At 47.1% G+C, this 27,282-nt stretch overlaps 1 protein-coding gene across 1 annotated transcript in view; it reads left to right on the top strand.

The window, feature by feature from the left end:
• The first annotated feature begins 18,327 nt into the window (after positions 1–18,327).
• The window catches only part of LOC125942394 (uncharacterized), a 29,485-nt gene continuing 20,530 nt past the window's right edge, over positions 18,328–27,282 (top strand). Inside the window, exon 1 of the mRNA XM_049660554.1 lies at positions 18,328–18,632. Within this exon, the coding sequence (XP_049516511.1) occupies positions 18,615–18,632 (18 nt within the window). The 5' untranslated portion in view covers positions 18,328–18,614. The remainder of the gene's footprint in view (positions 18,633–27,282) is intronic.

Raw genomic sequence — 27,282 nt, 5'->3', positions numbered from 1 at the left:
ATACGCACGCAACAGCGGTAGAAGAGATGAGGAATCAAGGACAAAGGAACAGATCGAGGGGACCGCAGAGGTGTTTCCTATGTAATCGGTTGGGACATGCAGCGATGAACTGTCGAGTGAGAGGTAATCGTCATGAAGCACCGGTAGTTTGCCAGTTGTGCCAAAAGAAAGGTCACAGAGCAGACGAATGCAGGACTAGATTCATGAATAAGACTGCATGCATTGTGAAGTCAAGAGAAGATGAACATAGAAGCGGTATTTTCATAGGCACATCTCTCGAAGTGATGACATCTGCTAAATGTAATGCTCGGTCTTAATCCATCCATCCATTCCATCCATCCAACGAACCGTTCAGTAGCGCTAAATGTCCTATACGTGAATCGAATAATGTGGGTTGTATTGTTTCCGCTGCATGTAAATCTCTTGATTTCATTCGTCGTACGCTTGGCCAGGCTAATAGTGATACCAGGCATCTTGCATATACCACCATACTTCGTTCAAAACTTGAGCATGCCTCATTTATATGGAACCCTCACCAAATGCATCTTATCACCAAATTAGAATTTTTTCAGAACAAGGCAGCGCGATTTATTACAGATAACTATTCACAACACTCAAGCATCACCAAAATAAAACGTTAGCTAGGACTCATCCCATTGCAAACTAGAAGAAAGATATCTCGATTAACTTTCTTCCATCAGCTTTTTCATCACCATAGTATCTTCTAGCAGGCACACAGATTACCAGCCCAAAAAATTCCCACGAATTGATCACAAATTTAAGCTCGAACAATCATTTGCACGTTCTAAACTACTGCAGTTTTGATGTCTGCACTTAGCCACATCGGAATGGAATCATCTCCCAAGTAATATAGCCGAAATAACTGACCATATTATATTCAAACAAAAACGTAATGAAACATTCGGAAATTAGAAACATTAATATTTATTCTTACATTTCTTCTTACGTATCAAAAATACAAAAAAGTTCTCTAACCTTGCTATGACCTTATTTATTCTTATGATGTCTGAGGATGTAAGATTATTGTTTGTATAATGTAAGAATTTTTGGTGTATGATGTTGATGAATGAGAAGAGATGTAAAGGTTGCATAGCCTGTACGACTTCATATAAGGAGATTCGACTTACATGCATGTTGCCTTACACTTTTGTATATCAATTGTTATTCTCCCCCCTATGTAATGCCCAAGCTGGGCATTTAGGGTAAATAAATGGAGAAAAAAACGATCAAGAAAACTATCTCTGAGCACGACGGGTTATATCCAAACTATGCCACATGGGTAAAATACTTATGTGTATTAGCAGCAGAAAGACAGAATATACAGAATGAACACTTTTTTTGGTGGGGGAGGGCTATAAATGAGTATCATGTTGGGAGCTTTTTTTGCATGAATCATCTATTTTAAAGGCCGACAAGCGCAAAGCAATGTGAACAACTGACAAGCTCAGAGGGATTAGCCGCCAACCATTTACATGCATCCATCCATTCATTCTATCCATACAATGAACCATTATGTAGCACTAAATGTCCGATACGTGAATCGAATCTCCGCTCGTGAGTAACAAATTTTTCCTTTATTTTCACAACAATTATTACACACCGCATAATCATTTATACACATTGAATCAAAAACACTATTCAATACGAATACACAGCAATGGTTGGTCGCATCGCAGTAGTATCAATAAGAAAATTATAAATACACGCTGTTTAGGCGAAAAACATCACATTTATAACAAATCGTTTGGTGCCTGAAATATTCTTCATCACTTTAGAAGAAGAAAGCGTGTATAAAATTCAATGCACATTAGGTTTCTAATTGCAGTTGTACACGGCACTGAATAGATGGCATGTTGCGAACAAGAATGGCATGAACACAAAGTACAAAACATGTTACCATCCGTCTATCGCTATCGATCGCCATCATCCGTACAAGCGCAGCGGAAGTTGGCCGTGATGAAATATGGCGTGTTCAGGATTACAAAAATTAAAATAATTTCTTAAGTTAGTTCTGCATTCCAAAGCTAGAGCAGCTCAGAGTGCAACAGAAGGGATACACAGAAGGTCACAGAGATTGCATCTCATACTGAAGCGATCCAAAGCACCGTGCGCGTTTTGAAAATGTCACCGCACAGCTTTATGTAACACTCAGCGTTTTAGTGAACTGCTGAGATTAACATAATTTATATTTGCTCTTTAAGAAAGTTATCATTAAGATCCGAGTGAGAAAAAAAACGTCAAGGTAATATACACATGCAACGACACAGGATGGTGACAGACTCTCTCTTTCACAATAAAGCAATTCGCACATTCAGCCAGAGAAATCTCGTTACTCAAGGAACTCACGTACAACATCGTCACCGTTAATACGTGCGTAATAAATTACAAATGTTCTTCCCTACAGGTATTTCCTCGGTAGAGGGGGGAGAGGAAGGACCAAGAGTACGTTTATTTGGGACAGTTGCACGTGAGCTGAAAATACACGGGCTACCGCTGTCAACATTATTTCTGGGCCACGTGAACTCACCTGAGTAGACAATGGTCCAGAGTACATTATGGCAACGTCCATGAATCTCTGGTTCGTACGTTTCAAAGCTTAGCACAAGTCAGAACGAAGCCGAACGTGTATACACCCAACAAGAGGAGTTAACTAGTGAAAAAAAATCAGCGTTCATTTCTATAGTTGCAGCCATAATACACCTGACACTGCTGTTGCGTTTACCCTGTTCATAGCTGGAGCGATCATCGCGAATCGGCCAAATTGTAACGCTTGTGCTCTCCATACGACTATAGTACCGAGCTGAATACACTGTCCCAGGATATAAGAGCCGCAATGTTCGAAACAGTGCTGCACAAAAACAAAGAAATGTGCCACTCTACACACGCATAAGATACCTAGAGCAGTTGCGCTACTGAGTTACAAGATGGCACCTGCTGCAAGGCCGCCGCCCAAAAGCCAGCGACGTCGTAATTGTTGCTGCAGGATTCGCTGAATGCGTATGGGTGCTTTGGCTTCGGCTTCGTCAGCAGAAGCTATCTTCATGACGTTCAATAGCAGCTGCGGACCGTGTGAGACACGGATGAGCGCTCTGGGGCAATAATCGCTCTGGTTTATTTCCGGCCACAAAGTGCGGTGTGCACATCACCAGGTCACGGTTGCGACACACGATGCTGTGTACTGCAAGGAAGACCAGCGAGAGTGGCACTTCATCGTGCTCAAAAGAGCAGAGAGTGTGGTTCCTTCTCATGACGAGTTTCATGTGGCGCAATATTGTTTCGATGGGTACGAGGTCATTATCGTCATCGTTGTGGTCTTTGAACAGAGAAAATTCACGGAGGTTGCTGTTCATACAGAGTGCGTGGGCAACGCCCACGGCTTCGTCGATGTCTACGACCAATCCGCCAACGATGTTCAGTTCTTGTATACTGCCATTTCGGAAGAGTGTCGCTGGTAGGTTTCGGCGAACGTCCCTATTAACGACACGCCCTTCAATAGTAAAGTACAGGATCCTGAGGTTGGGGGCTTTATGCAAGTAAGAGACCAAATGCGCGTACCCAGACAGCAGTTGATCGCTGGGCAGTCGCAGGTATAGCTGTCTGATGTGTTGCCAATAAGGCAGCATTGTTAGAGCGCGACGGAGCAGTTCCTGGTTTGGGGGTTCGTCGTAATTGAGAGACACTGATGTAATATTCCTCTACACAGCGCCCACCTCTAGTGGCTCATGGGCATTTAACTGACCCCCAACTCTGACCCTCTCTTGGACACCGCTCTGTCAGATTGCCTGGCATACTTCCGCAGCGTCCGTCTTAATGACGTGGGTGACGATAACCCTACGCAGGGTTTCCTTTACACGGAGTGCCTCGAAGAAACGTTGGCACTCCTACAACGTTGATGTGGAAAGGTCGATGGTTAGCTCCTCCAGCCGCCTGTTCCTCGAAATTGCTTCCGGGAGGAAATCCAGGTTCAAGCATTCATCTATGAGATAGTCCAGTCGACAGTCTGTGCAGCCAGTCAGGTCTGATGTGGAGCTGCAGGGCTCGTCGTTGTAGAATTCTCGGCATTCGATATCTAAACTGCGCAGGGAGTCATTGTCAGCAAGCCAGCAAGCAGCATCGGCATCAGCTCCTGGAAAGAAATTCCGAAGCCGAACCCACGTAGTGACAGCGCCGAGAGCCAACGATATTTGGTGAGTGCCTTCATGATAACTCTCACTCCTTCCTCGCATTTGAAGCAGCCTCGTTCCAGCTTGAGTGACCGCAAGGCTTGGTTGCTGCTTAAAGAGGCAACCAGCGGGAAGCCATGTTGAGTGCCATGGAAACACGTACACGTGGACAGCGGAAGTGTGTATATGCTTGAGTGCAGCTCCAGTTCCTTCAACAATGGTGTCGCAAAATCAGGGTGGATGTGTACGTTGGTGATCGAAAGAGATGTCAGCGTGTCAGTCCTGCCGAAGAAGTTTTGAAAATGCAACGCACATATGGAACCCAGGGGACCTGGTTCTGCAGGTGAAACTCTTGAAGGCTGCCTGCCATGGCGAGTGCGAATGCTAAAGACTGCAGGTCTTCTTCCGTCACGAACATGTCGCGTACGCGGAGGCTGACCAAGGACGGCACCTTGCGAACAAGGATATCGACTAGCGAAGTGGTCAGCCCCACTTGGAGGTTGTCAAAGTTAATGTCTACGGACACCATGCAACGGTAGCGTTGAAGAACTAAGTCCAGCAGATGCCCCAGCGAAAATTTTACAGCAGCGACAAATAATATCGGTTGACCACGTTTGACAACTGTCGTGAGCGTGAGCCCACCCGGTTCCCACTCCTGAAGCTCAAGGTCTACTTTGCACAGTTCGAAGGTGAGTGGCTTCAGCTGATGAAAAATGGCACAACGTCCAGATGAAGCGCCGTGCGTGCAATTTTCCAGGCATCCAAATATGCTTCTGTTGACTTGAAACATTGCGAAAGGCGTGAGGGCTTCCGCAATACCGTAAACTGGCACCTGCGAAAAGTCGTATAAGAAAACTGCTTCACCTTCTATGTACGTCGCCGCGTGACCAAGTGAAGTCAAAAAAATAAATGAATTTGTTTCAACGTTCTGAGCTTGGTCACTTTCTACATAACGCGTGAATACTGCAATATGACGAGGCAAGGAAAAAAAAAACATTGTCATCCGTTTTCTGGACTCAATTGCCTTTACTTAGAAATGAAGTTGCTGCATAGAAAGAAACTTTTAGCACGAAACGTAGTCAAGGTTTAAATACAGAAAGATGTATCGGGAGGTTTTAAAGTGGCTCTACAATTTTCTCATCGGCACTTTTCATCTAGTTATAATATGTCAGAGGTTTGATTAATGAATTAAGACTGATTATGTAATTAGGCGGAATGCAAAAAATAATCCGAGCATCTCCAAGTGGCGGCAAACAACATTAACATGGCTCTGCCCAACTACGTGGTATTTGCATATTTTTAAATCTTGGTACGTGATAGCTGGGACACCTTCCTTTCTGGAGTTTTACGTGCCAAAACCAGTTCTGGTTATGTGGCACGCAGTAGTGGAGGGCTCCGGATTAATTTCGACCACCTGGGGTTCTTTAACGTGCACTACAACGCAAGCACACGGGCGTTCTTGCATTTCGACTCCATTGAAATGCGCCCGCCGAGGCCGGGATTCGATCCCGCGACCTCGTGCTCAACAGCGCAACGCCTTAGCTGACTGAGCCACCGCAGTGGGTGTAGTTGGGACACCATGTATACGTACACTACCGCTGCGTACTCTCGCGGAACCATTATACAAAGTCCGTCTAAGGAAGTATTGAAAGCGGCTTTCAAAATACCAATATGATTTTTTTAGAAACCCTATTTCCTAGACAGGATAATTCCGTAGAAGGACATATGACTCTTGTTTTGGTGTAGTCCGGCGGACATTAGCAAAAATATAGGAGCGTTTTCGAAGGGTTCCATGGTCTTCCTGATAGATAAAGTCTTTTTAAAAACATTCGCGTAGCATTAGCAAATCGTGCAAAACATTTTAGCAATTAGCAAAACGTTTAAAACGAGATTGTATCGTTTGTGCTACCTGGGAAAGCTTGGCGAATAGATAAGATCACTTATCTGCACTATGCATGCGAAATTTAAAGCATAATTGAATAATCACCCGCACGTAAACTACGCTATCGTGCTATACTAAAACTCGCGGTTTTCAAATATTGTTTGAGGAACAGTAACGCTATTTCCCTTAACACCGCTATTACGCTAACATTAAAATACAACTGTCTATTTGAAGAGCTTTTCTTCTTTTCCGCTGCATTGCGAGCCTTCATGCGACAGTCAACGCACAAGTGGTCCTTTCCTTTCTCAATGTTAAAAATTAAATTCTGGGTTTTGACGTGCCAAAACCACGATATGATTATCAGGCACGCCGTAGTGGGGACCTCCGGTTTAATCTTTACCACCTGGGATTCTTTGACGTGAATCCAATGCACATTATACGGGCATTCTTGCATTGCGCTCCCATTGAAATGTGGCTGCCACGGCCGGGATTTTATCACGCGCCCTCGGATTTTAGCAGCGCAATGCGAAAGCCACTATGCCACCCCAGCGGTTCGTTCCGCTTGTGTCCGTGTGTAACAGCTGTCCCCGATTCGTCGTCGGCGCGAAGTCAATCGACGGGGTAGACAAGCCGGTTGGTCGTTCCGTACGCGAGCGAACACAGTGAAAAGAGTCAGAGTAGGGAGTAAACAAAAAACAAGATATTTATCGACTGATAAATATACACAAAAAGTAATAAAATAAACTAATAAAAAACACAAGAGAGACTAACACACCTGAACGTAATATAACACAACGATGAAGACAAATAAATACGAGCAATTACCAGTAGATATACAAATGGAACAGTGCGAGGATCAAATACACAAGAATACACTTAACAGCATTTCACTAAAACAAAGTTAAAAAGAAATAAAAGTTCAAAAGAAAACAGATGGTGTCATACGCATGGCCGGGCAGCAGCAGCAAGTCCACAAACCGTGAAGTCGGTGCACAAAGCTTTCCCGAAGATTGCTGGCGGGCCGATCTTGTCGAGGGGATGCGAATTGCTGGGATGGGTTTTCCGGGAGTCTAGATCCGACGACTTCCCTCAAGCAGGTTGAGCTAACTTGAGGCGGACTAACGAGGAATTCGTTGCAGACGCTGGTTTGACGTCTCGTACGTCAACTAGTTACTTGGAGTTCCGACGCGGCTAGGCGGCCCAGGCGACACTGGACGGCGCTAGCTCCTTGACTGCTTCTCCGTAGATTACAGGATCAGCTTCTAGACTAATCAGCAGGGCCCAAAACCTGCGCTTAAATAGCCTCTCCTTTCCCTAGTTCCCTATGTAGGCAAACTGCCGGTATGCAGAGTTCTCCTAATTAATTCACGGCTCCTCCCAAAAGTCTTGGACGTGCCCCTTTCACCATGGACGAAGAACGGCAGATTCTCGTCTCTCCCAAGGTCAAGGGCCAAGGTCGATCCCGGTACTACCACGCGGACGTACACGCACACTTCTGGGTCCGTAATCGGCGTGTCGCGTCTCGAATCGAGATGTCACCCCGTGAGGCCACGAGGCTTTTGAAGCCCGTAATTTGGCGTGTCGATAATCGAAATTATACACCGCATAGTGAGGACCCCATGTTTTGACGCCCGTAATTCGGCGTGTCGCTAATCAGCGTCAAAACCACTCGAACACTCTCGAAAATATGTCGCTCCGTGAGAGTCGCTAATCAAAATTATACGCCGCATAGTGAGTGCACCACGTTTTTGGCGGCCGTTAATTGGCGTCAAAAACCACTCGAACTCTCGAAAATATGCCGCTGCGTGACACAGCCCCCCACTTTCAGAATATTATCACATAATATTCACTTACACGAGTGGCATTTTCGAGAAGAAACCAAGAACGAAAAAAAACACCGTTTCATGTATACATAACATTATACATCCAATAAAATCGTGTATTATAGAAAATTATACGAACAGAACACTACACTTCTATGCATACAACACCAAAATTCATGAATTACACTGCAGAATGACCCTAATAAATGGCACTTAAAATATCATATGTAGCACAAACGCCATGAACAGTCTGTCCACTCTACATCCGTGATCAATACATGTACTAGTGAAACTGCAAAAAAAATCTTGCGCCAAATACGCGCTCAAGACGACCAGAACATTCGCGCATTGCAAAGCACTTCCCCGCACCAAATGAAACGCAAAAATGCTTTCGTCTTCCAAATATACGTGCGAGACACGCACCAGCGCTTTGCTCCTTTGTGTCCGCGCAAGGCACGCTTTACCAGAACGGTACAAACACTTTCTAAAAGGCAATGCCACACAACGGCTATTTCAAACAAAGCGCCCCATTCTCAAAGAAAAAAAAATCTCGCGAACACTTCCGTAAAGTGAACTGATACAGCGTATCTCACCCTAAAGGTCTACTCGCCTAAGAAAGAACCACATACCAAGAAAACAAAGTTTCAAAAATTTCTGCGCGCACAAAGCAGCTCTCTCAGAATATCGTAGAGCTTCTAAATCAATTTACACAAAGCTGTAATTAGAGAAACCTGCAAGCTGTTTCTACAACCTGTATCAAATCCTTAAGCCGTACTCGAGGCGGGCGCGGTTTGACAGCTTGTTTGGCCAACGAGGGAATACAAAAGGCACAGAGACCATTATCCTCGCTGCCAACCCCCTGCACTTTACGGACAGGCAACATGCCTCTCACGCATCGCACTGTGACTTTACTGACGCGTATGCCTAATTCGCGGTGCCGTACCGGCTAGCTCTCCTGTGCCATGCTCAGCACACCTCTCAAAAAACTGAACGGGGGGGAACATGATTGCCCCCTTGCTTTTGTCTGCCCCCGCGCTGAATGGCCCTTTCCTTTCCTCCTCGCCCGACAGCTTGGACGCGCTCTTACTGGAGACATTGCAATCTGCAAACGCGCCTTTCAAAAACCTTCACTGCGCTTCCCGCAGGGTTTAGCGCCCTTTGTTTTACTCGGCTGCGTTGCCTTCTCTGCCGCATTACGGACTCTACGACACCGCTTCTTTCTCCTATCACGCTTTCTGGTGCTGATTTCCGAGCCTTTAGCCCGCATCTCGTGATGACCGGCGCGCATATCGTCGGTCACACTTGCCACTTCAACCACGCAGTCTGGATCATTAGCGGGTGCATCACTCCTCTCAATTCCACCTTCACTGGCGGAGAGCTCCAAACACCACGGTACAATGCAGCTATTTTCTTTTGCGAACCGTAGCTCGCCTACCTGGGCGCTGTCCCCAACTGCACTGTCCTGCGCACATTGTGCTTCAGCGCACTTTTCTGATCGATTACACTCTCCACTGGTGCTCTTGCCCAACGAGTTTGTGTCACCTCGGACTACTACTGCAAGAGCTACCTTCGCGACGAACTCCCTGGATATCTGTGCCGAATCATCTACAGCCACACTAGCTGCTTCTCTAGTATTTCATGGGCACAGTATCTCGTCGCGCTCAATCCGGTCCCCATCAACGGGTTTCTCAACAACTACGCCACCGTCTACGGAACTGGCATCACCTGTGGACGTACATTTAGGCTCACAAAGATTAGCCTCTTTTTCTACCATTGGTAGAACCGTGTGTGCCACTTCTTCGCACGTTCCGTGCGCGACTTCTACGGGCGCCTGACATTCCTGCTGCTCCTCCTGTACTTCTAAGTGCTCGTTGTTGGTCCTTCTCTGGTTGCCACTTTGAATAAGCCGGATCCTTAATTTTAACAACCGTATTTCGCGCTCTCCAGCTTCCTTCGCCGCCACTCGCTCTTTCTCCTTTTTCTCTCGGGCCTGCCCCTGCTGTTGCGTAATCCATGTCCTCGACTCGGCGCCCTTGATGCCTAACTGTTTCCCTTCTTCTAACCACTTTTCGAACTCCATTCCCTCCAAAATGTCGCTACTGCTACACTACCAAAAACAAAGCACTCACAATTCGCATGCACGTGCGTTCGACACTGCACAAGAATGTGTCAGTAGCACTACTCGATCAATATCCACGATCATCGTTCTCCATTCACCGCGCTGCTTTTTGCACGGAACGCCCTGTTCGCGGACGCCAGTTTATGCCACAGCTGTCCCCGATTCGTCGTCGGCGCGAAGTCGATCGACGGGGTAGACAAGCCGGTTGGTCGTTCCGTACTCGAGCGAACACAGTGAAAAGAGTCAGAGTCGGGAGTAAACAAGAAACAAGAAATTTATCGACTGATAAATATACACAATTAATAAAATAAACTAATAAAAAACACAAGACAGACTAACACACCTGAACGTAATATAACACAACGATGAAGACAAATAAATACGAGCAATTAACAGGAGATATACAAATGAAACAGTGCGAGGATCAAATACAGAAGAACACACTTAACAGCATTTCACTAAAACAAAGTTCAAAAGAAATAAAAGTTCAAAAGAAAACAGATGGTGTCATACGCATGACCGGGCAGCAGCAGCAGCAAGTCCATAAACCGTGAAGTCGGTGCACAAAGCTTTCCCGAAGAATGCTGGCGGTCCGATCTTGTCGAGGAGGTGCGAATTGCTGGGATGGGTTTCCCGGGAGTCTAGATCCGACGACTTCCCTCAAGCAGGTTGAGCTAACTTGAGGCGGACTACTGAGTAATTCGTTGCAGACGCTGGTTTGACGTCTCGTACGTCAACTAGTTACTTGGAGTTCCGACGCGGCTAGGCGGCCCATGCGATACTGGACGGCGCTAGCTCCTTGACTGCTTCTCCGTAGATTACAGGATCAGCTTCTAGACTAATCAGCAGGGCCCAAAACCTGCGCTTAAATAGCCTCTCCTTTCCCTAGTTCCCTATGTAGGGAAACTGCCGGTATGCAGAGTTCTCCTAATTAATTCACGGCTCCTCCCAAAAGTCTTGGATGTGCCCCTTTCACCATGGACGAAGAACGGCAGATTCTCGTCTCTCCCAAGGTCAAGGGCCAAGGTCGATCCCGGTACTACCACGCGGACGTACACGCACACTTCTGGGTCCGTAATCGGCGTGTCGCGTCTCGAATCGAGATGTCACCCCGTGAGGCCACGAGGCTTTTGACGCCCGTAATTTGGCGTGTCGATAATCGAAATTATACACCGCATAGTGAAGACCCCATGTTTTGACGCCCGTATTTCGGCGTGTCGCTAATCAGCGTCAAAACCACTCGACCACTCTCGAAAATACGTCGCTCCGTGAGAGTCGCTAATCAAAATTATACGCCGCATAGTGAGTGCACCACGTTTTTGGCGGCCGTTAAGTGGCGTCAAAAACCACTCGAATACTCAAAAATATGCCGCTCCGTGACACCGTGCTTTCTGCGACTACTTCATTTATTGTTTGTATGTCAGTTAACTGAAGTTTGTCATGGCCATTACTGCATCAGAATGTGTGAAACTTTAAACAATGGACACGGACAGAGGCCAACTCACTGGTTCAAGCTAGACACCATGCAGAACTTGCTGCGCCCGATGTTTGGCTGTTGACTAGCCGTTGGGGCAATGGCGGCTGAGTTCGGCCAGTGAAGCCAGAATTGACCTTCTGCGCACCTCGAAACCTTCAGTCTCGTGCACAGTGCGGTTTGTCTTTCCACAATCGCAAACTTGCGCTGAAATTGTTAAGTTGCAGACGGCTTTCTTGTCACTATATTTTTGGCGCTGTTTCTTTAGACGCATTGATAGTATTGGATTACTCATACTGCTTTATCTACTGGAGCGCTATCATCGGAGAGATAAATATAGAGTGAGTGCGACTGGTTAATTGTGTCCACGTTACTATTTCTCCTCTCCAATGACTCACTTTAAGAGAACTGAAAACTGGAAGCGTCAGTACTTGTACAATGCTGAACCCCACCACGAACAAAGACAAGGGACAAAGGCGATGTGGCACTCGTACACGCGGCTTTCTCAAAAATAAATGCTGGTGGGCATGCGGACGAACGTTGTTTTTCACTGAAACTATTCTCTACCACGGACCAGGCACACAAAGTCTTTCATGGAGTGCACCGTCAACATAGTCTATGAAGTCCCGCTCTTCTAGAAGAACGTTCGGCAGGTGTTACACTCTTGTAACACAAGAAGGAGAAAGCCTGCTGCACATTTGGTAATACATGAAGTTAAACAATCTTGGTTAGACTTCTTTGTAAGAAATATTGGTAGTGCATTAACATATGGAATCGGGACTAGACTTCTCGCGACACATAACGAGCCGCAGTGGGAAATACACGTGTGGATCTAAGGCGACCTCCTCACTAAGGCGCAGCGGCACGCGCTTCTTCCGCAGTGGCGTACTTGCGCTGCTGTCCTCGCGCCGCCGTCGTGACCGTGACGTGAATGCGCAGAGTGCTCGCGCCCGCTTTTCTGCGCAACAACACCTGGCGTGACAGAAGTTACTAAACATAAAATGCAGCCGACACTTTATACTGCTTACTTGTGGGAATTCGAAAGCATTATACCGTATGTAGACCTCAAAACGTCATAAACTTGCTCATGTTATACAGTCATGACGTGGCGCCACCTCGTCCGCACAGTCACGTGCGCCGACCCATGGCGCGCGCGCTAGTGAACCAGATGGCTGCAACGTGACGTGTGCAATCAGGCGCACACTGGGCACACCTTCAGTAAGCCAGAACCATGGAGCAGCCGTGGCTTCAGGATAGCGGGCTCGTCTCGCACCCCGGAGGCCCGGGTTCGATGCCCACCCAGACCGCAATGTACCAAATTTTCTTTTCAAAGCCACGAATTTACTTTGTTTTCAAGGAGCACCCTGAGAAATGTGACGTCAATCCGAGCATTTTTGACACATTTTTACTCTTTGCGGCGTCGGCGATGGCGCAATTTCACCACGGTCAACGCCAGCGGCACTGCCAACACAGACACCTAAGGTTTTGCCTTTAATAAGCCACATTGGATTGACGGGTCGTTGTGTGAACCAACAGCTCTGCAACCGTGCGAACAACTGTCGTCAAAAACGAGGCAGTGGTATGACCGTGCACTGCAGCGCTCGCGGTTGTGCTCTAGACTTTGTGGGAATCCTCGGGTCCCATAACCGCCGCACGGGCAGCGAACGTCGCGTCAAGCGCATGCGTGCCAGGAAGAGTTGGGAGAGGGGAAACTTTCCTTCCGCGGGCGGCGCGCGGGATCGCAAGCGCTATCAGCGCCACCGGGTGGGTCACGTGAGATCCCGCTGATATCGCCCGGGTCTCTTTGGTCTCCAGCAAGCGGCGACGGCGGAAGTCTCCGCCGTCGCTCCCGTATTCCCGCACGTGGTTAGTCAACCACGTTCTTGCCGCGGCAAACGTCGCGGCCGTCCGTATTCCCCCAGTTGGTAAGTCGGAAGCCCTTCTATACCTAGTGTATTATTCTCTTCGAGGGAACCCTCAGCGATGTCAACTATAGCTAGCTGGCCTGCTCGAAGTGTTAGTTGCAGTCGTAATAAATGCTTTCCGAGTGTACACGTGGTTGTCGTCTATTGTTTCCTCGAGCTTGTACCGGACCGCGGTTGATGCGCAGGCATGCGCCAACCGCGGGGCTCGGTGTGTCGAGGCAGAGGGCCGCTGGCATCCCACATATCCCGACATTTTGGCGTTCCCAACGTGGGGCAAGCTCTTGGAAAACGGGACGACGATCGGTTCGGATGCGCGGAAGCCTGAAGGCTTTGTCCGGACCAGCGTTAGGCCTCAACCGAAGGCGTGATTGCTAGCTAGATTGGGCATGTGCTTTCTTGAGTGCGAGTTAACGCTGCACTAGTGTCACCGAACTCGTGTAGACGCTGAGATTTGCAGCGAGTTTTCTCCTAAGAGTACGCCCGAAGCGAGTGAGTGCAGCAGCCGACGCGGTGGTCGATTTTCCCTGTACATATGTAAATAGCCTCCTTTCTGTATCTTTGGCTCTGGGAGCTGGGCGCCGGAAACGCTGGCTAGGACGTCAGCGGGGCGCAGTCCCAGGAGTCTGCTCGGAAGCTGCGTGTTGAGCAGCGAGCGGGGGCCACTTAGCTAGGCCTGCATCTCCTCGCGGCGGCTCATTGGAACCCTTTATGGGTCTTTTGTGGCATTGGTATCCGTCATGGACGCGATTAGGCCTAAGGCTCTGCGGAGCTGCCAGTCGCATGTTCTAAGACGACCATGCCGTGACATTTAGCGGGTGCAACCGGATTCACTAGTTCTACTGTACTCGCCCGAGCGGAGAAATCTCGTTCGAAATAGAAAGCTCATTTTGTTCAGATGAACTCAATATTTTGCGGGCGGAATAACCGAAATCTCGGGGGACCAGAGATCGCTTTGTTCATACGAGCATCGCCCACTTTCGCGCTGTATCGGACCGGAAAAATTCGGTCGAAGCGAATAACTTCATTCAAACGAACTGGATTGTTTTTTTTTTCTCGTTGCCGCATAAAGCTATGCGGAAGACGGGTGGTTCAGCATCGTGTCAGACGGCCGACGCTGCGGCGGCCTCTACTGCCTTAATTCTAAGTGTTTGTGGAGTGCATTTGAGCGACTTTGCAGAACGAGTGAAGCCGCCTCGACTTGCTATTGCAGCCATGGTCCACGTCCCGGCCTGCTGTCTTGGCCCCTCCCTGTTCGCGTCCCGATGCAGCAGCACATGGCAGCCACGAGGAGGGAGGCCTGCCATCATACACCCACGAGGGTGCGTCGGTGCGAGGTTCATCGTGCCGGCACGAGCGCCGTTTCGAGAAAGTCCTGACCCGCTGTTCCCGGGTGGACATTGCGGCGCGCATCTTGAGGGCAAGCCATCTTCAGTCCCCGTCATCGTCAACCACTAAGACGGCTGCCACATGTGGGCGGCCGTGCTGCCTATCGACTGTGCTGCCTATCAACGTGGATTCGGACATTTCCTGCCGGAGTTTACCATCGCATCTGCCCGGATACTTTGTCAATGCCGTCGTTCCAGCGAGTTTTCCGCCGTAGGGCAATATTTAAGGGTGGAGGGATGTGGGAATCCTCGGGTCCCATAACCGCCGCACGGGCAGCGAACGTCGCGTCAAGCGCATGCGTGCCAGGAAGAGTTGGGAGAGGGGAAACTTTCCTTCCGCGGGCGGCGCGCGGGAATCGCAAGCGCTATCAGCGCCACCGGGTGGGTCACGTGAGATCCCGCTGATATCGCCCGGGTCTCTTTGGACTCCAGCAAGCGGCGGCGGCGGAAGTCTCCGCCGCCGCTCCCGTATTCCCGCACGTGGTTAGTCAACCGCGTTCTTGCCGCGGCAAACGCCGCGGCCCCCCCGTATTCCCCAGTTGGTAAGTCGGAAGCCCTTCTTTACCTAGTGTGTTATTCTCTTCGAGGGAACCCTCAGCGATGTCAACTATAGCTAGCTGGCCTGCTCGAAGTGTTAGTTGCAGTCGTAATAAATGCTTTCCGAGTGTACACGTGGTTGTCGTCTTTTCTTTCCTCGAGCTTGTACCGGACCGCGGTTGATGCGCAGGCATGCGCCAACCGCGGGGCTCGGTGTGTCGAGGCAGAGGGCCGTCGGCAAGCCCCACATATCCCGACAACTTTAAAAAGTGCAAGTTGATAGGATGTTACAGTAACACATATGCTCGCCTGATCACCGAAGCGTAATCGATTAACACACGATGTGATACGTTTTTGTCTGCTCAATCTTTAATTCTAACTCAAAAGGAAATCAATTCCATGGCCAGTGCAAAAAGAATGAGCGCGTGGTATTCCGCATATGTTTTATCATGCATGTGTCCAAATAGGGACACGCCAGTCGAAGTTTAACCGTCGGCGTTGCTGTGAGATTTCGTATTAAGTCCTAGTGCGATATGGCCACGTTCCGGAGACTGTAGGTGTGAAGGGAAGCGTGGAAGCGGGTCACCGAGAAGAATGGGGGCTTGATGCGCGCTATCTTCCCGTACGCCTACTCTTGGAGGTCACGCGATCAAGAGCGCTAGGGAACGGGGGAGTTGAGCGCGCCGTACCATGATCGACGGCGCGCTGTGAAGAGGGAGCAGGTGAGTGTGCATCTTCTCCTCTAGCCAAGCAGTGGCTGCGCATGGCTGTCCACACGATGAACGCGTACGCGGCCCGCGTGCCTTACGCTGGAGGTAATCTGCGCTGAGTTCAAAGTTTGGCCGAGCCGAGATGGCTGGTCGCTTCATGTGCGCTGTCTTCCCACGCGCGTAGTGTTGAATGAAACATAATCTCATGTTTCGGAGACGCATTGAAGCGAGAGGTAGCCCGAAGGGTTTGCTCCCCGAGGCCGGCGACTTCATCGCCCCTACGTTGACCGCGACTGTTCATCGAGTAATGTCTGTTGGCACCATGCTTCACAATATATTTTAAATCAAGTGTTTACTGCAATTTACACGGAACATTAGTTATTGTAATTATCTGCTACATTGCTATTGGTATCAATGCTTCGCATTTCGGGTGAAACGGCGACTTTTTATCATGCCACAATACTTCTTGCAATCACATGTTGGTTGTTCTTCCTTTTTATACTTCTGTCACCGCATAGGAACAGGTTGATGATACTTCCTATACCCGCATAGTCTCCGAGATCGGTGTTTGCAGCGTCACATGCTTCCACTGGTGTTTAGAGGCGCTACTAAAACTTACGCTGGAGTTTCTCTGCGGTGAGTTCAAAGTTTGACGAGCCGAGGTGGCTGGTCGCTTTATGTGCGCTGTCTTCCCACGTGCGTAGTGTTGTAAGACGCATAATCTCACGTTTGGGATACGTGAAAACGTTGACTGAATAATGTGACAGGAAGAATCTATAGGACAACATGTATTATTTTTATTTATTTTCAGAATAGCGCTGACATCTGTCCAAGCAGGAGGGGGATACATGAGCACATCAACAAAAAGCGAACATACAAAAATATACAAGGGTCATGAAAAGCGAAATACATGTAGTGGGTGGTTGTAACCAGTGAGAATCTCCGGGTAGGGCATTCTAATCATTTATTGTTTTTGAAAAAAATGAGTATTTAAAAAGTTTTGTTCGTGCAAATGTTGGTTTTATATACTGGTTGTGTTTGAGGCGGGAAATTCGAGATCTGTCGCTAATATTATAGTCGCCTGGTTGTATTCCTAGTTTCCCGTAGTGCAGCTGGCAAAAGAAATTTATTCTGGCAGTTTTTCTTCGATCAGTTAGTGGTTCCAAGTTTGCGGCTTCCAGCATACTGGTTGGGGAATCACGTCGTTTGAAGCCTTTATAAATAAAGCAAGCGGCTAACCTTAGAATTTTTTTTAGTTTTTTCAATACCTACCAGTGTGTGAGAGGTCTAACGTACGTTTTATAGGCCTTCAATCTTAATGAGGATGTGGAGTCATCTAATTTAAATTTTAGAACTCCTAGTCTTTTTCGGGCTGCAGAGGTTATATTGTCTATGTGAGGCACCCAGGATAGATATGAAGCTGAAGTAAGCCACAAGTATGTGTGTGTACACGTTGCGAAAATTTCAAAGGCTGTTTGTAATAATTTCCTGACATCCATATAAAAAAAACGCTGAATACTGGGAGCAGACCACGTTGCGTAAGAGATATGTTGGTTCGTGTTGGTTTTGTAGTAAGTTGGGTGCAGGAATTAATTCCGCTGTTTTATGTGCCAAAACCACGATTTGATATCGGGCACACCGTAGAGAGGGACTCAGGATTAATTTGACCACCACGGGAGCTTTAAAATGCTCCCAATGCACGGGGCATGGGCGTTGTGCTTTTCGCCCTCATCAAAATGCGGCCGCCATGGCCTAGATTTGATCCCACGACGTCGTGCTTAACAGCGCAACACCATAGCTGCTAAGCCACCGCGGCGTCTTTTTTTTTTCTTTTTCGTAAGAGTTGGAAACTCTAGGTAGACTTAAGCACATTGCATCAAGACACAACCAGCGTCCTCCCTGCGCACTGCCTTGTTACCAGCCCATGTAGAAGACGTGACTTCATTCCTGCGGCTTCGGAATATGTTCGTCGCGAGTTTATAGCTTTCGCCGCCCTGCACGAAGCTGGCGGGATGAAGCAGAGGCAGCTAGATAACTTCTAAGTGAAAACTTGAAGGATGCAGTCACAGAACAAAATTCATCAGATTGGGGTCACGCCATTCGCTACGTTTCAACTCCATATGACTGATAAGCAGGCCTTGCCAGTGAAGCGTGGTGATTAAAACCATGTTAAGCTTGGAGAAAGGACAAAGCGTGGCGTTAAGCTTGCACCAAGTGATTGCTGCGCAATCGCACGTAGAACGTGCGTTGATACCTACCGCAAGACGCAAGCCCAGTGATTCGAAGTGTTCGTGCCCATACGTAGCCAGTTGATTGAGATAGAGCGTGTGCTCGTTAAGCCCGCGGTGACATCGTCGAGCTGTGGGGCACATGCTGAGCTGGGACACTGCCGACATATCGTCATAATTCTCGTCAGTTCGATCAGTGTTTCTTCTGTAGGTGTTTTCGAGGGAACTGCAGCTCGAGTCGCACGAGATTCGACGCTGCACCCTGGACGGTTGGCTTCGGATGCGCAGTGCATTGCGTGCAGGATACGTGGTCGTCAGTCAAGTTAGACTGAGCACAAGTCGTAGCCATGCCTGCTGTCTCGAAGGTAAGTGCGACGTATTGTTCGACTATTGTTAGCATCCTCGTGCGCCTCGCAGTTCCAGCAAGGTGTGCGCGTGTTATGAGCAGCGTACAGAACTCTATTCAACGTAATCGCAGACGTGCCTCGACCTGATGAAATGCTGTCGCCTCTCTACTGGAATTGTCATTGTGGTCTGGGGGCGACCGTCAGCAGTGAGGTGTAGTTTTGTGGAGTTCCCCTTCGCCCAAATGTCTTAAATGAGCCACTGTGGAGTGCCCTGTATTGAACAGTTTTTGTTCGGGACGCGCTAAAACTTGGGTGCTATGACATCAGTCGAGGGGCGGTGTAGCCCTGCACTTGGCCGAAAGGCAAGTGGAACATTGAATGAATTATTGTTAATAGAGGTGTTTCGTTGCGATTGCCTACGCTTCCGGCATTGTATTATTCTCTTACGGTATGTGACATGTGTTGCTCAGCAAGGTCCCTAAAGTAGACACACTCAACGTCATTTGCGTACTTGCTTCTTTTCAAGAAACATTTCTTGGTACACTTACAAGTGTCTTACAACCTCCGTCATGGCTGTCTAGAGCGCTGTAGCTTCGTGGTGTGGTGTAAAGAAAAGGAAGCGTAACCTCGCAGCGATCTAGTTGCGGTATTCCTGTATGTGCAACTTCGCTTCGTTTTTGTGGTTGGCCCAATCGCTATCTCTCAAATCCAAATTCTGCCGTCAACGTTCTTCATCGCTCAGCAAATCGGCGTTTTCGCTTGTAATGGTTTGAACCAGCATGGCGAAGTATAATGGGACCCTTCATGACATGTGACGAAATGATCCTGTCGGAGCTGCGACATCTAACGCGCCTTAAATCGCGCCGAAGCGATTTACGCCTTCCGTGGGTCCGGCGTGTTTCGGTGAGTAGGATGTGGAGACCACCATACGTTGGCCATGACTGAATTACCAACAGCACTATGGATGTATAGTGCTTCCAGTTTATCCACCTGGTTTACCAGTGCACGCACATACAATTCTATCTGGCACGCAATCTTGCCGCATTATTATGTGAAGCTATACCCGTCTTTGAATATTATGACATATTGCGCTGTCGTAGTATTTGCGACGGTAGAAGGGAATCTCGCTGCTTTTTTTTACGACCCACGCTGCATGGTGACAGCGTGAGGTAGCCCTTACGAAATTACGGCTGCCTCAAGGAAAACTTGCACCATTTAGTGCGGATATTTTGCCTGGTCCAAAATCGTAGTCTCAATTGTGTGCACACTTTTCTGACTCGGCGCTCCCAGTACTTTCTGGTGGCGATCGTAATGGCCACGGCAGTGAGATAACTTTCTTGTGGAAAGTAGAGTGGGCAGAGTGTTAAAGAAAAGAAATGCACAGACGAAAGATCGGTTAGAAGCAACATAAGCCGCGAAGAACTAAAGAGAAACGCCGAGTTTAAGTCCGCATGTACTCATTCACATGTGTGACGTGCAAAACCTCGTGGCTGCGGTGCAGTGCAACGACAATTAGTCTGTTAGACCGCGATGCTAAATAATACGTTATGGTTGAGCGTAAACGCAGAACCTTTCAGGAAATACCGGAGCCGAGGACGGCAGCAGCAACGTTACTAAAAGGCTCTTGACGCTTTCTCCAGCTACAATGCGGTCGAAATGTTACCCGAACATTCTCATCACATAATAATAATAAAAGACAATGTTAACGAATAAAATCGTAACTGGAACCTTACGACAACAGTGTAAAAATATCCTAGGTCCCTGCAAAATACCTATGCGTCCTCTCTCGTTGTTAGACTATACCAAAGAAGGTGCCACCAAAGTGGGTGCTCACGTCAACGTTTCTGGCAACTCGTTGTCCCTCGGAGGGTTTTACCGTTAGGGACAAGCTGAAGCTCTACAATGTGCGGAACAAAACTAACAAAAATATAGTTTGCACATACGTCATGGCGGACGCTATCTTTAGGTACCAGCAGGTCGAGAAGTGGCGTAATCAAGAAACATTACAGCACGACAAGCGCGTCTTGCGTCGAATGTCAAAGCGATAACAGTGATAAACCTGTGAAAAACAGCCGCAGTCAAAAAGTAAAACAGTGTGCGCGTGATTATATGGTGCACTGACGTCATCGTAGCCGCCAATCGTAGCCGATTCGGTGAACAGCAGTCGGTGAGAACAGGCGGGCCCGTCGCCGCTCCCATAGTGCATAGCGTGGTTAACCAGTGGCGTTCGTGCCGCGGCCGCCAGTATTCCCCAGTTCGCGTAATAAATGCTGTCCGCGTGTCCACGCGGTTGTCGTGTACCGGGCCGCGGTGTTTGGGCAGGAATTCGCCAACCGCGGAACTAGGTGTGACCCCCAGCTCCTTATTTCGTCGGTGCATTGCCTCGTGTCACGGGAGGACGGTGGTCAGCGCGGAAGTCACTGGTGACTCGCTTGTAAAACGTCGACGCATCGCCCTGTATCATATCAGGGCAGGACTGTGATCATCCCGGTGGTGTTTTTTCGTGCTGACCCGCTGTGAGCGCCACCTAGATTTCTATTTGGCTCGGAGCAACGTCGGGTGTACTGGACCACACTTTGGCAGCAGCAGCGGATCTGCACACAGCCTACTAAACCACTGTCTACTGTCTTTCAGGTCAGTGCTGTCACTGTTTCTTTCCTCAGCGTTTTTTGTTGCTTTCTGCTGCTGCTGCTGCCGAGGTGTTTGGTCATGTCGCCAGCCGAAATGGAAAAACATTTCAAAGAGCTGAAACAAGAATTTCGTGATATGCGCACTGCCCTCGAGAGAGAGCTGCGCAAGGAAATACGTGACATGAAATCAAGTCTTGACTTTTTTAACAAGAAGTTCGAAGAAATGTCGCTCCAGTGCTCGCAGCTTGCAAAAGAAAATGGTGAGCTAAAGGCTCAGAATGACGTTCTCAAAGCTGAATGCTATCAACTAAAGAAGCTGGTTCTAAACAATGAACGTAGAACTACCGCCCTAGAGCAGTATTCGCGAAACCGAAATATTGAGGTAAAAAACGTTCCTGTTGTGGAAGGTGAACAGCTGACCAAGGTGGTTCAGAAGATTGGTGAAGCTGTCGGCGAGTCCGTGAGGGAAGATGACATTGAAATTTGCCATCGAGTGACTACAAAAGATGGCTCTTGCCCACATATTGTTGTACAATTCAACAGCCGGTCAAAGCGTGACGCAGTATTAGAGAAGGCGAAGAAGACGCGTTTAACGACAGCCAATATTGGTTACCCAGGAAATACTTTCCTCTATGTAAATGAGCACCTATGCCCGCAGTTAAAAAAGTTACTTGGACAAACTGTTGCGCGCAGGAAGGAAGTCGAATGGAGATTTGCCTGGTCGAAGGGCGGCAAAATTTTTGCGCGAAAGGATGAGAAGTCGCGAGTGCTTCAGATAACAAGTGAAAGCGATCTAGAAAAGATCGTCTAAACTCGTTTCTTGAGTTCCATCTAAAAAAATCAATATGGCTGCCCATTTTCTAACGCCATACGAGTTGAGTCTATCGCTGTCCGGAAGGGAACGCCACATGTCCTTCCTTCATATAAATGCACAATCAGCCAGAAACAAGGCAGACGAGATAACGATACTGCTCGAATCGTTTAAATTCTCTTTTGACGTCATCATGGTTACCGAAACCTGGTATCGCCACGAGTCTGAAGTTCTTCGCATACCTAGTTATGCTACTTATTTCTTGAACCGGGGTGATAAGATGGGTGGCGGGGTTATGCTTTTAGTAAATGATCTGTTTTCGTGTGAAATAGTTGAGCCTTTTTCTATGATTACTGACGATTACGAGGTGTTGACGGTGAAATGTAGTTCGGAAATTTTTTCTGTGATATACCGCCCTCCTAAATGCAACGTGTCTACCTTCCTTATGTTTTTGGACACCCTCCTGTCGTGGGCCAATGAAAATAATTACCACCTTACTATCGGTGGAGATCTAAATATTGACATGCTAACTTCCAGCCCCCAGTGTCTTGAACTTTCAGATATCTTGGAATCTAACGCATTTACAAATGTTATAAAAGAGCCTACTCGATTCCATACTCAATCCTCCACGCTTATTGACGTCATTATAACAAATAACATAAGTGCGCCTATTGGTGCTGGTGTCCTTAAAACACATATTAGTGACCATCTACCTGTATACGCAATTTTAAGCCAAAAGAAACTTAAATTAAAGGATGCAAAGCCACCACCTCCAAAATTCCGGTACATATGCCCAAGCACTATTGATATGTTCACTGCATGTATATCCAGGATAAAATGGGACGCCGTTTTCCGTGAAACCGATGCAGACACAGCGTATAATGTTTTTATTGAAACTTTCATAGAAACCTATAACAAGTGCTTTCCAGTCAAAACAAAAAAGCGGCCACGCAAGGCAAGGAAACCTTGGATTACTTCAGAGTGCCTTAAAGCTATAAAATTAAAAAATGCACTTTACGAGCGCTTTTTGAAATCTAGGGACCAGGAAGACTTTGAGACATTTAGAAAACACAGAAATATTACAAATTCTCTCTTAAGAAAAAGCAAACTTGATTATTTCAGTAATCTCTTTGACCCTGAAAAAAACAAAACATCTGAAGCCGTCTGGAAAAAGTTAAATATGTTGCTTAATCCAAGCTCCGACAGCAACACATACCCGATTAAACTTACCGTGGACAACCAGATCCTCACTGGGTATGACCTTTCCGAAGCCTTTAACAAATTCTTTACCTCCATTGGAGATAGCTCACATGACAAAAATTTCGCCCGGTACATGGGCACGCAAATAAGAGAAAGTGCATTTCTGTTTCCGGTAACTACAGAGGAGGTTACGGCTCACTTCATATCCCTAAAGAACAGCAGGTGTTGTGACGCTGACGGCCTACAAATTCGGCCAATTAAACATGTTATTCATAGTGTATCCTCTGTCTTAGAATATATCATTAATTTAATGTTTACATTAGGCACTTTTCCTAGGCGTCTTCAGATAGCCAAAGTTTCTATTATTTTCAAGGGTGGAGACAAAAATAGCATATCAAACTATAGACCCATTTCTATACTGCCAGTTTTTTCTAAAGTAATTGAAAAACTAATACATGAACGGATAGTTTCATTCTTAACCAAGCACCACATTATGACGCCTTTCCAGTTTGGTTTCACAAAGCAGCGTTCAACCGAAACTGCTCTACTAACGCAAAAAGAAATCATACTAGATGCATTCGAAAAGGAAACATATACACTTGGAATATTCGTTGACTTTTCAAAAGCCTTCGATAGAATTAATCACATTACACTAATTAAAAAACTAGACCACTATGGTTTCCGGGGTAACTTCTTAAATGTCATAAAATCATATTTGAAATACCGACAGCAAAAAGTTGAAATAAATGGCTACGCGTCTAATTTTAAAGAGTTGTCAAATGGCGTCCCCCAAGGTAGTATTCTGGGTCCGCTACTTTTCAATATTTATGTAAATGATTTGGTGAACATAGATAATAGTACAACGTTCATTATTTATGCAGATGATACAAGCTTGTTTTTTAGGGACTGCGATTTGCATAAACTTGTGCACAAAGCAAACGATGTCTTGCAATCACTGAACGCATGGAGTATAAGGAATTCGTTAATTATAAACACTTCTAAAACAAAATCAGTGCTCTTTCGTCCCAAAAACAAGCCCATAAACTGCGATTTGACACTAACGATTGGCCCGGAAACAATTAAAATTGAACCTATAGTGAAAACCCTGGGAGTGGTTTTTCACGAAAATATGTTATGGAACAATCACGCTGATCTTGTTCACTCTAAACTTTCTCGTGTCGTAGGTGTCCTATCACGTCTTCGCTTTATCTTGCCGCAAAGGATCAAACTTCTACTATATAATTCTATATTCGTATCTACACTAACTTATTGCTATCTGGTATGGGGCACCACAACGGAAAAGAACTTAGGCAGAATATATAGGCTACAGAAAAAAGCTGTACGCATAATTACAGGTGCTCCACGCGATGCACACTCTAAACCCATATTTGAAGCCCTTAATTTACTACCAATGCCTGACATTTACAATTCGAATTTACTTAAGAGATATCGTACTTGCAGAAGAAACCATGATCCTTTTCTCGTAGACTTAGCGCATTTAACACCATGCACCTGCCCGTATAGCACGCGAGCCTCTGATGATTGGAGAATCCCTTACACACGTACAAACTATGGCCGCCAAATGATGAAATATTTACTGCCACAAACACTAAACAGGTTTTCCACTCAAAATGAATGATACCATTTCTTTTTCTACAAACCTCTTTTTTTTGTGCATTTCAGAACAAAAGCGATAAAATACTCAGACATGTTTACCACTGTGTTATAAGTACTTATGATTTCTTGCTGCTGTTTGCTATGTGCTAAATGGTGTGAAAGCCCTTGTCAAGCCTTGATGGCTTTTTGCTTTCACCCCACAGTATCACTGTTGTGACTGTTGTACTGTCTCATCTGATGCTGAAATAAACTGATTTGATTTGATCTTTAGCTACTAGAACGGTGGGAGCTGCCGCCGTGACGTCACATGAAAACTATCCATTGAGAATAGTATGCAATTGACGTCGCGGGTGCAGCTGCTAGCCGGAAGATGTCACCTACGATGACGCAAGTTCGTTGCCACTTAGGTGGGGACCATTTTCCATCGCATTATCACTGTTACCAATTTGTTACTCGGGGCAAGAAGCACCTAGTGCTGTCACGTTTGTTGCTTAGGCAGCTTCTCGACGTTACATTACCCCAATATGGCGGCCATGATGACGTCACTGCAAACCATCTGAGTGGCAACCGGTTGACTATTTATAGAATTGCCGTAATTTTTTCGCTCACGCATGCCTGAACACCATCGACTGCGCATCTCCGGCCCATATTTGAATTATCCGCAGGTTAAGTGCGCTCACAGCAGTAAACTTCAAGGTAACGCTGACGCCATGCTGTGGCAAACATAGCATGGGGCGCAGACTCCAATCTTTTTGCGCTGTTTCCAAGTATTCTGTACCAATAAGCTCCCTTTTCATACTTACTTTAATTTAGAACCATACAGATGCGCTGCGACACCAAACCGATTTCCACTAGGCTGAGCTGACAACAACCCGGACCATGCACTGCCATGTTACTCTTCGTAAATTACTGCAGTGTCACGGCCGCTGGATAAAAAAAGGTGCCTTTTTTTTTATCCAGCGGCTGTGCCACTGTAATGCCAGGGGACTAAATGCGGTCTACGCTGCCTTCGTTATTCGCTCGCGCAAAGCCGTAGCCCCGCTCTATCACCCCTATAAGAAATATTCACGTGACGTCACGTACGCCATATTGTTGTACTATTGACTGCTTCCACAGGGTTGTCGAAGAAGATCCAGATAAAGCACATTTTTTCACCATGCTGGCCGTGCAACAAAATGTTGGCCTCGGTGAAGCCAGTAAATATTCCCTTGTGCTACTAGGCGCTACCAACCATGTCGAAGGAAAAGAATCTTTGCAAAACATGGCCGCTAAGTTATTGACCGCACTTACGTAGTTGAAAATGAAGAGGAAGACCCTCAACGTTGCAAGGGGTAAACTGTGAAGGCAAGCCTTTTCAATCACCATAAATGTTTCGACGTTAGCTTTAGCTTTCTGATACCTGTTGCGGTAGCGAAGTGGCTAGGGTATTGTGCTGCTGGGCTCAAGTTTGTGGGTTCGATCTCGCCAGAGGCAGCCACATTTCGATGGAGCGTAACATATAATCGCTCGTGAGATTTAGGTGTTCGCTAAACAACCGCAGGTGGACAAAATCAGTCCGGAGTTCCCCCCCCCCCTCCCCTACGGCGTGCCGCATAATCATATCGTGGTTTTGGCACGAGAAACCCCAGAATGCAATGTTGTATTAACTTGCTGAGAATGCCAGCTCTAGATATCAAATCAAGGATATGCCCTAGCCACGTACACTTTATTTTTTAGCGCCGGTTGACCTTCGATTGGAAGTAATGGGAGCGCTCTCGTGCAAGAGCTTGCTATTTTAGCGGCATCTCCATTTATGGAGGAGTAAATTAGATTTCACCCTCATGGACGCATGCTTTGTCTACGATTTACGTAAATGTATGGTTATTTCGACGTCTACTGCGGATGCCGTTTTGACTATGGTGTTCCAGAAGGGGGTAGTGGGTTCAGGGAGAGCCCGCGAGTGTTGCATCTCACGTCGACGCCGCGAGATGGCGCCACCAGAGCATGGGTTGTCCATAACGCGAAACGCGAGCATTTGCAACGCAGAGAAAGCGTGTGCGCTTGGTGTTGCGCCGTAAAAGGAAAGCGCGCAGCTTCGTAGCATTTTTTCTGAAACTTGCTCGGAAACTAAGACAAGGTGCAGGGAAACGTGGAAAGGCGAACGTTCGTCAAGCTTGCGTGAAAATAAAACCAACCCAACGAGTGCAGACTAACGGGCGCACGACGATGCGACTGATTTGTAAACTAAAAGCTCACGAACACCGTAGAAGAGGTAAAATGTGAATTGGTAAATTGCTTAATTCATTTGCCATTAACAATGTTCATGCAGTCAGGACGCAATCGCTTTCACAAGTTAGTCTGCCAAACAATTGCGGCGCATGCACTAACATATTCGATACAGAGGCCCGATATGATGAGGTTTTATTTCATT

This window comes from Dermacentor silvarum, chromosome 1, assembly GCF_013339745.2.
Source record: "Dermacentor silvarum isolate Dsil-2018 chromosome 1, BIME_Dsil_1.4, whole genome shotgun sequence".
Lineage (NCBI taxonomy): Eukaryota > Metazoa > Arthropoda > Arachnida > Ixodida > Ixodidae > Dermacentor > Dermacentor silvarum.
The sequence above is the reverse complement of the archived record's forward strand: the minus strand, read 5'-3'. Positions and strand labels throughout refer to the sequence as shown.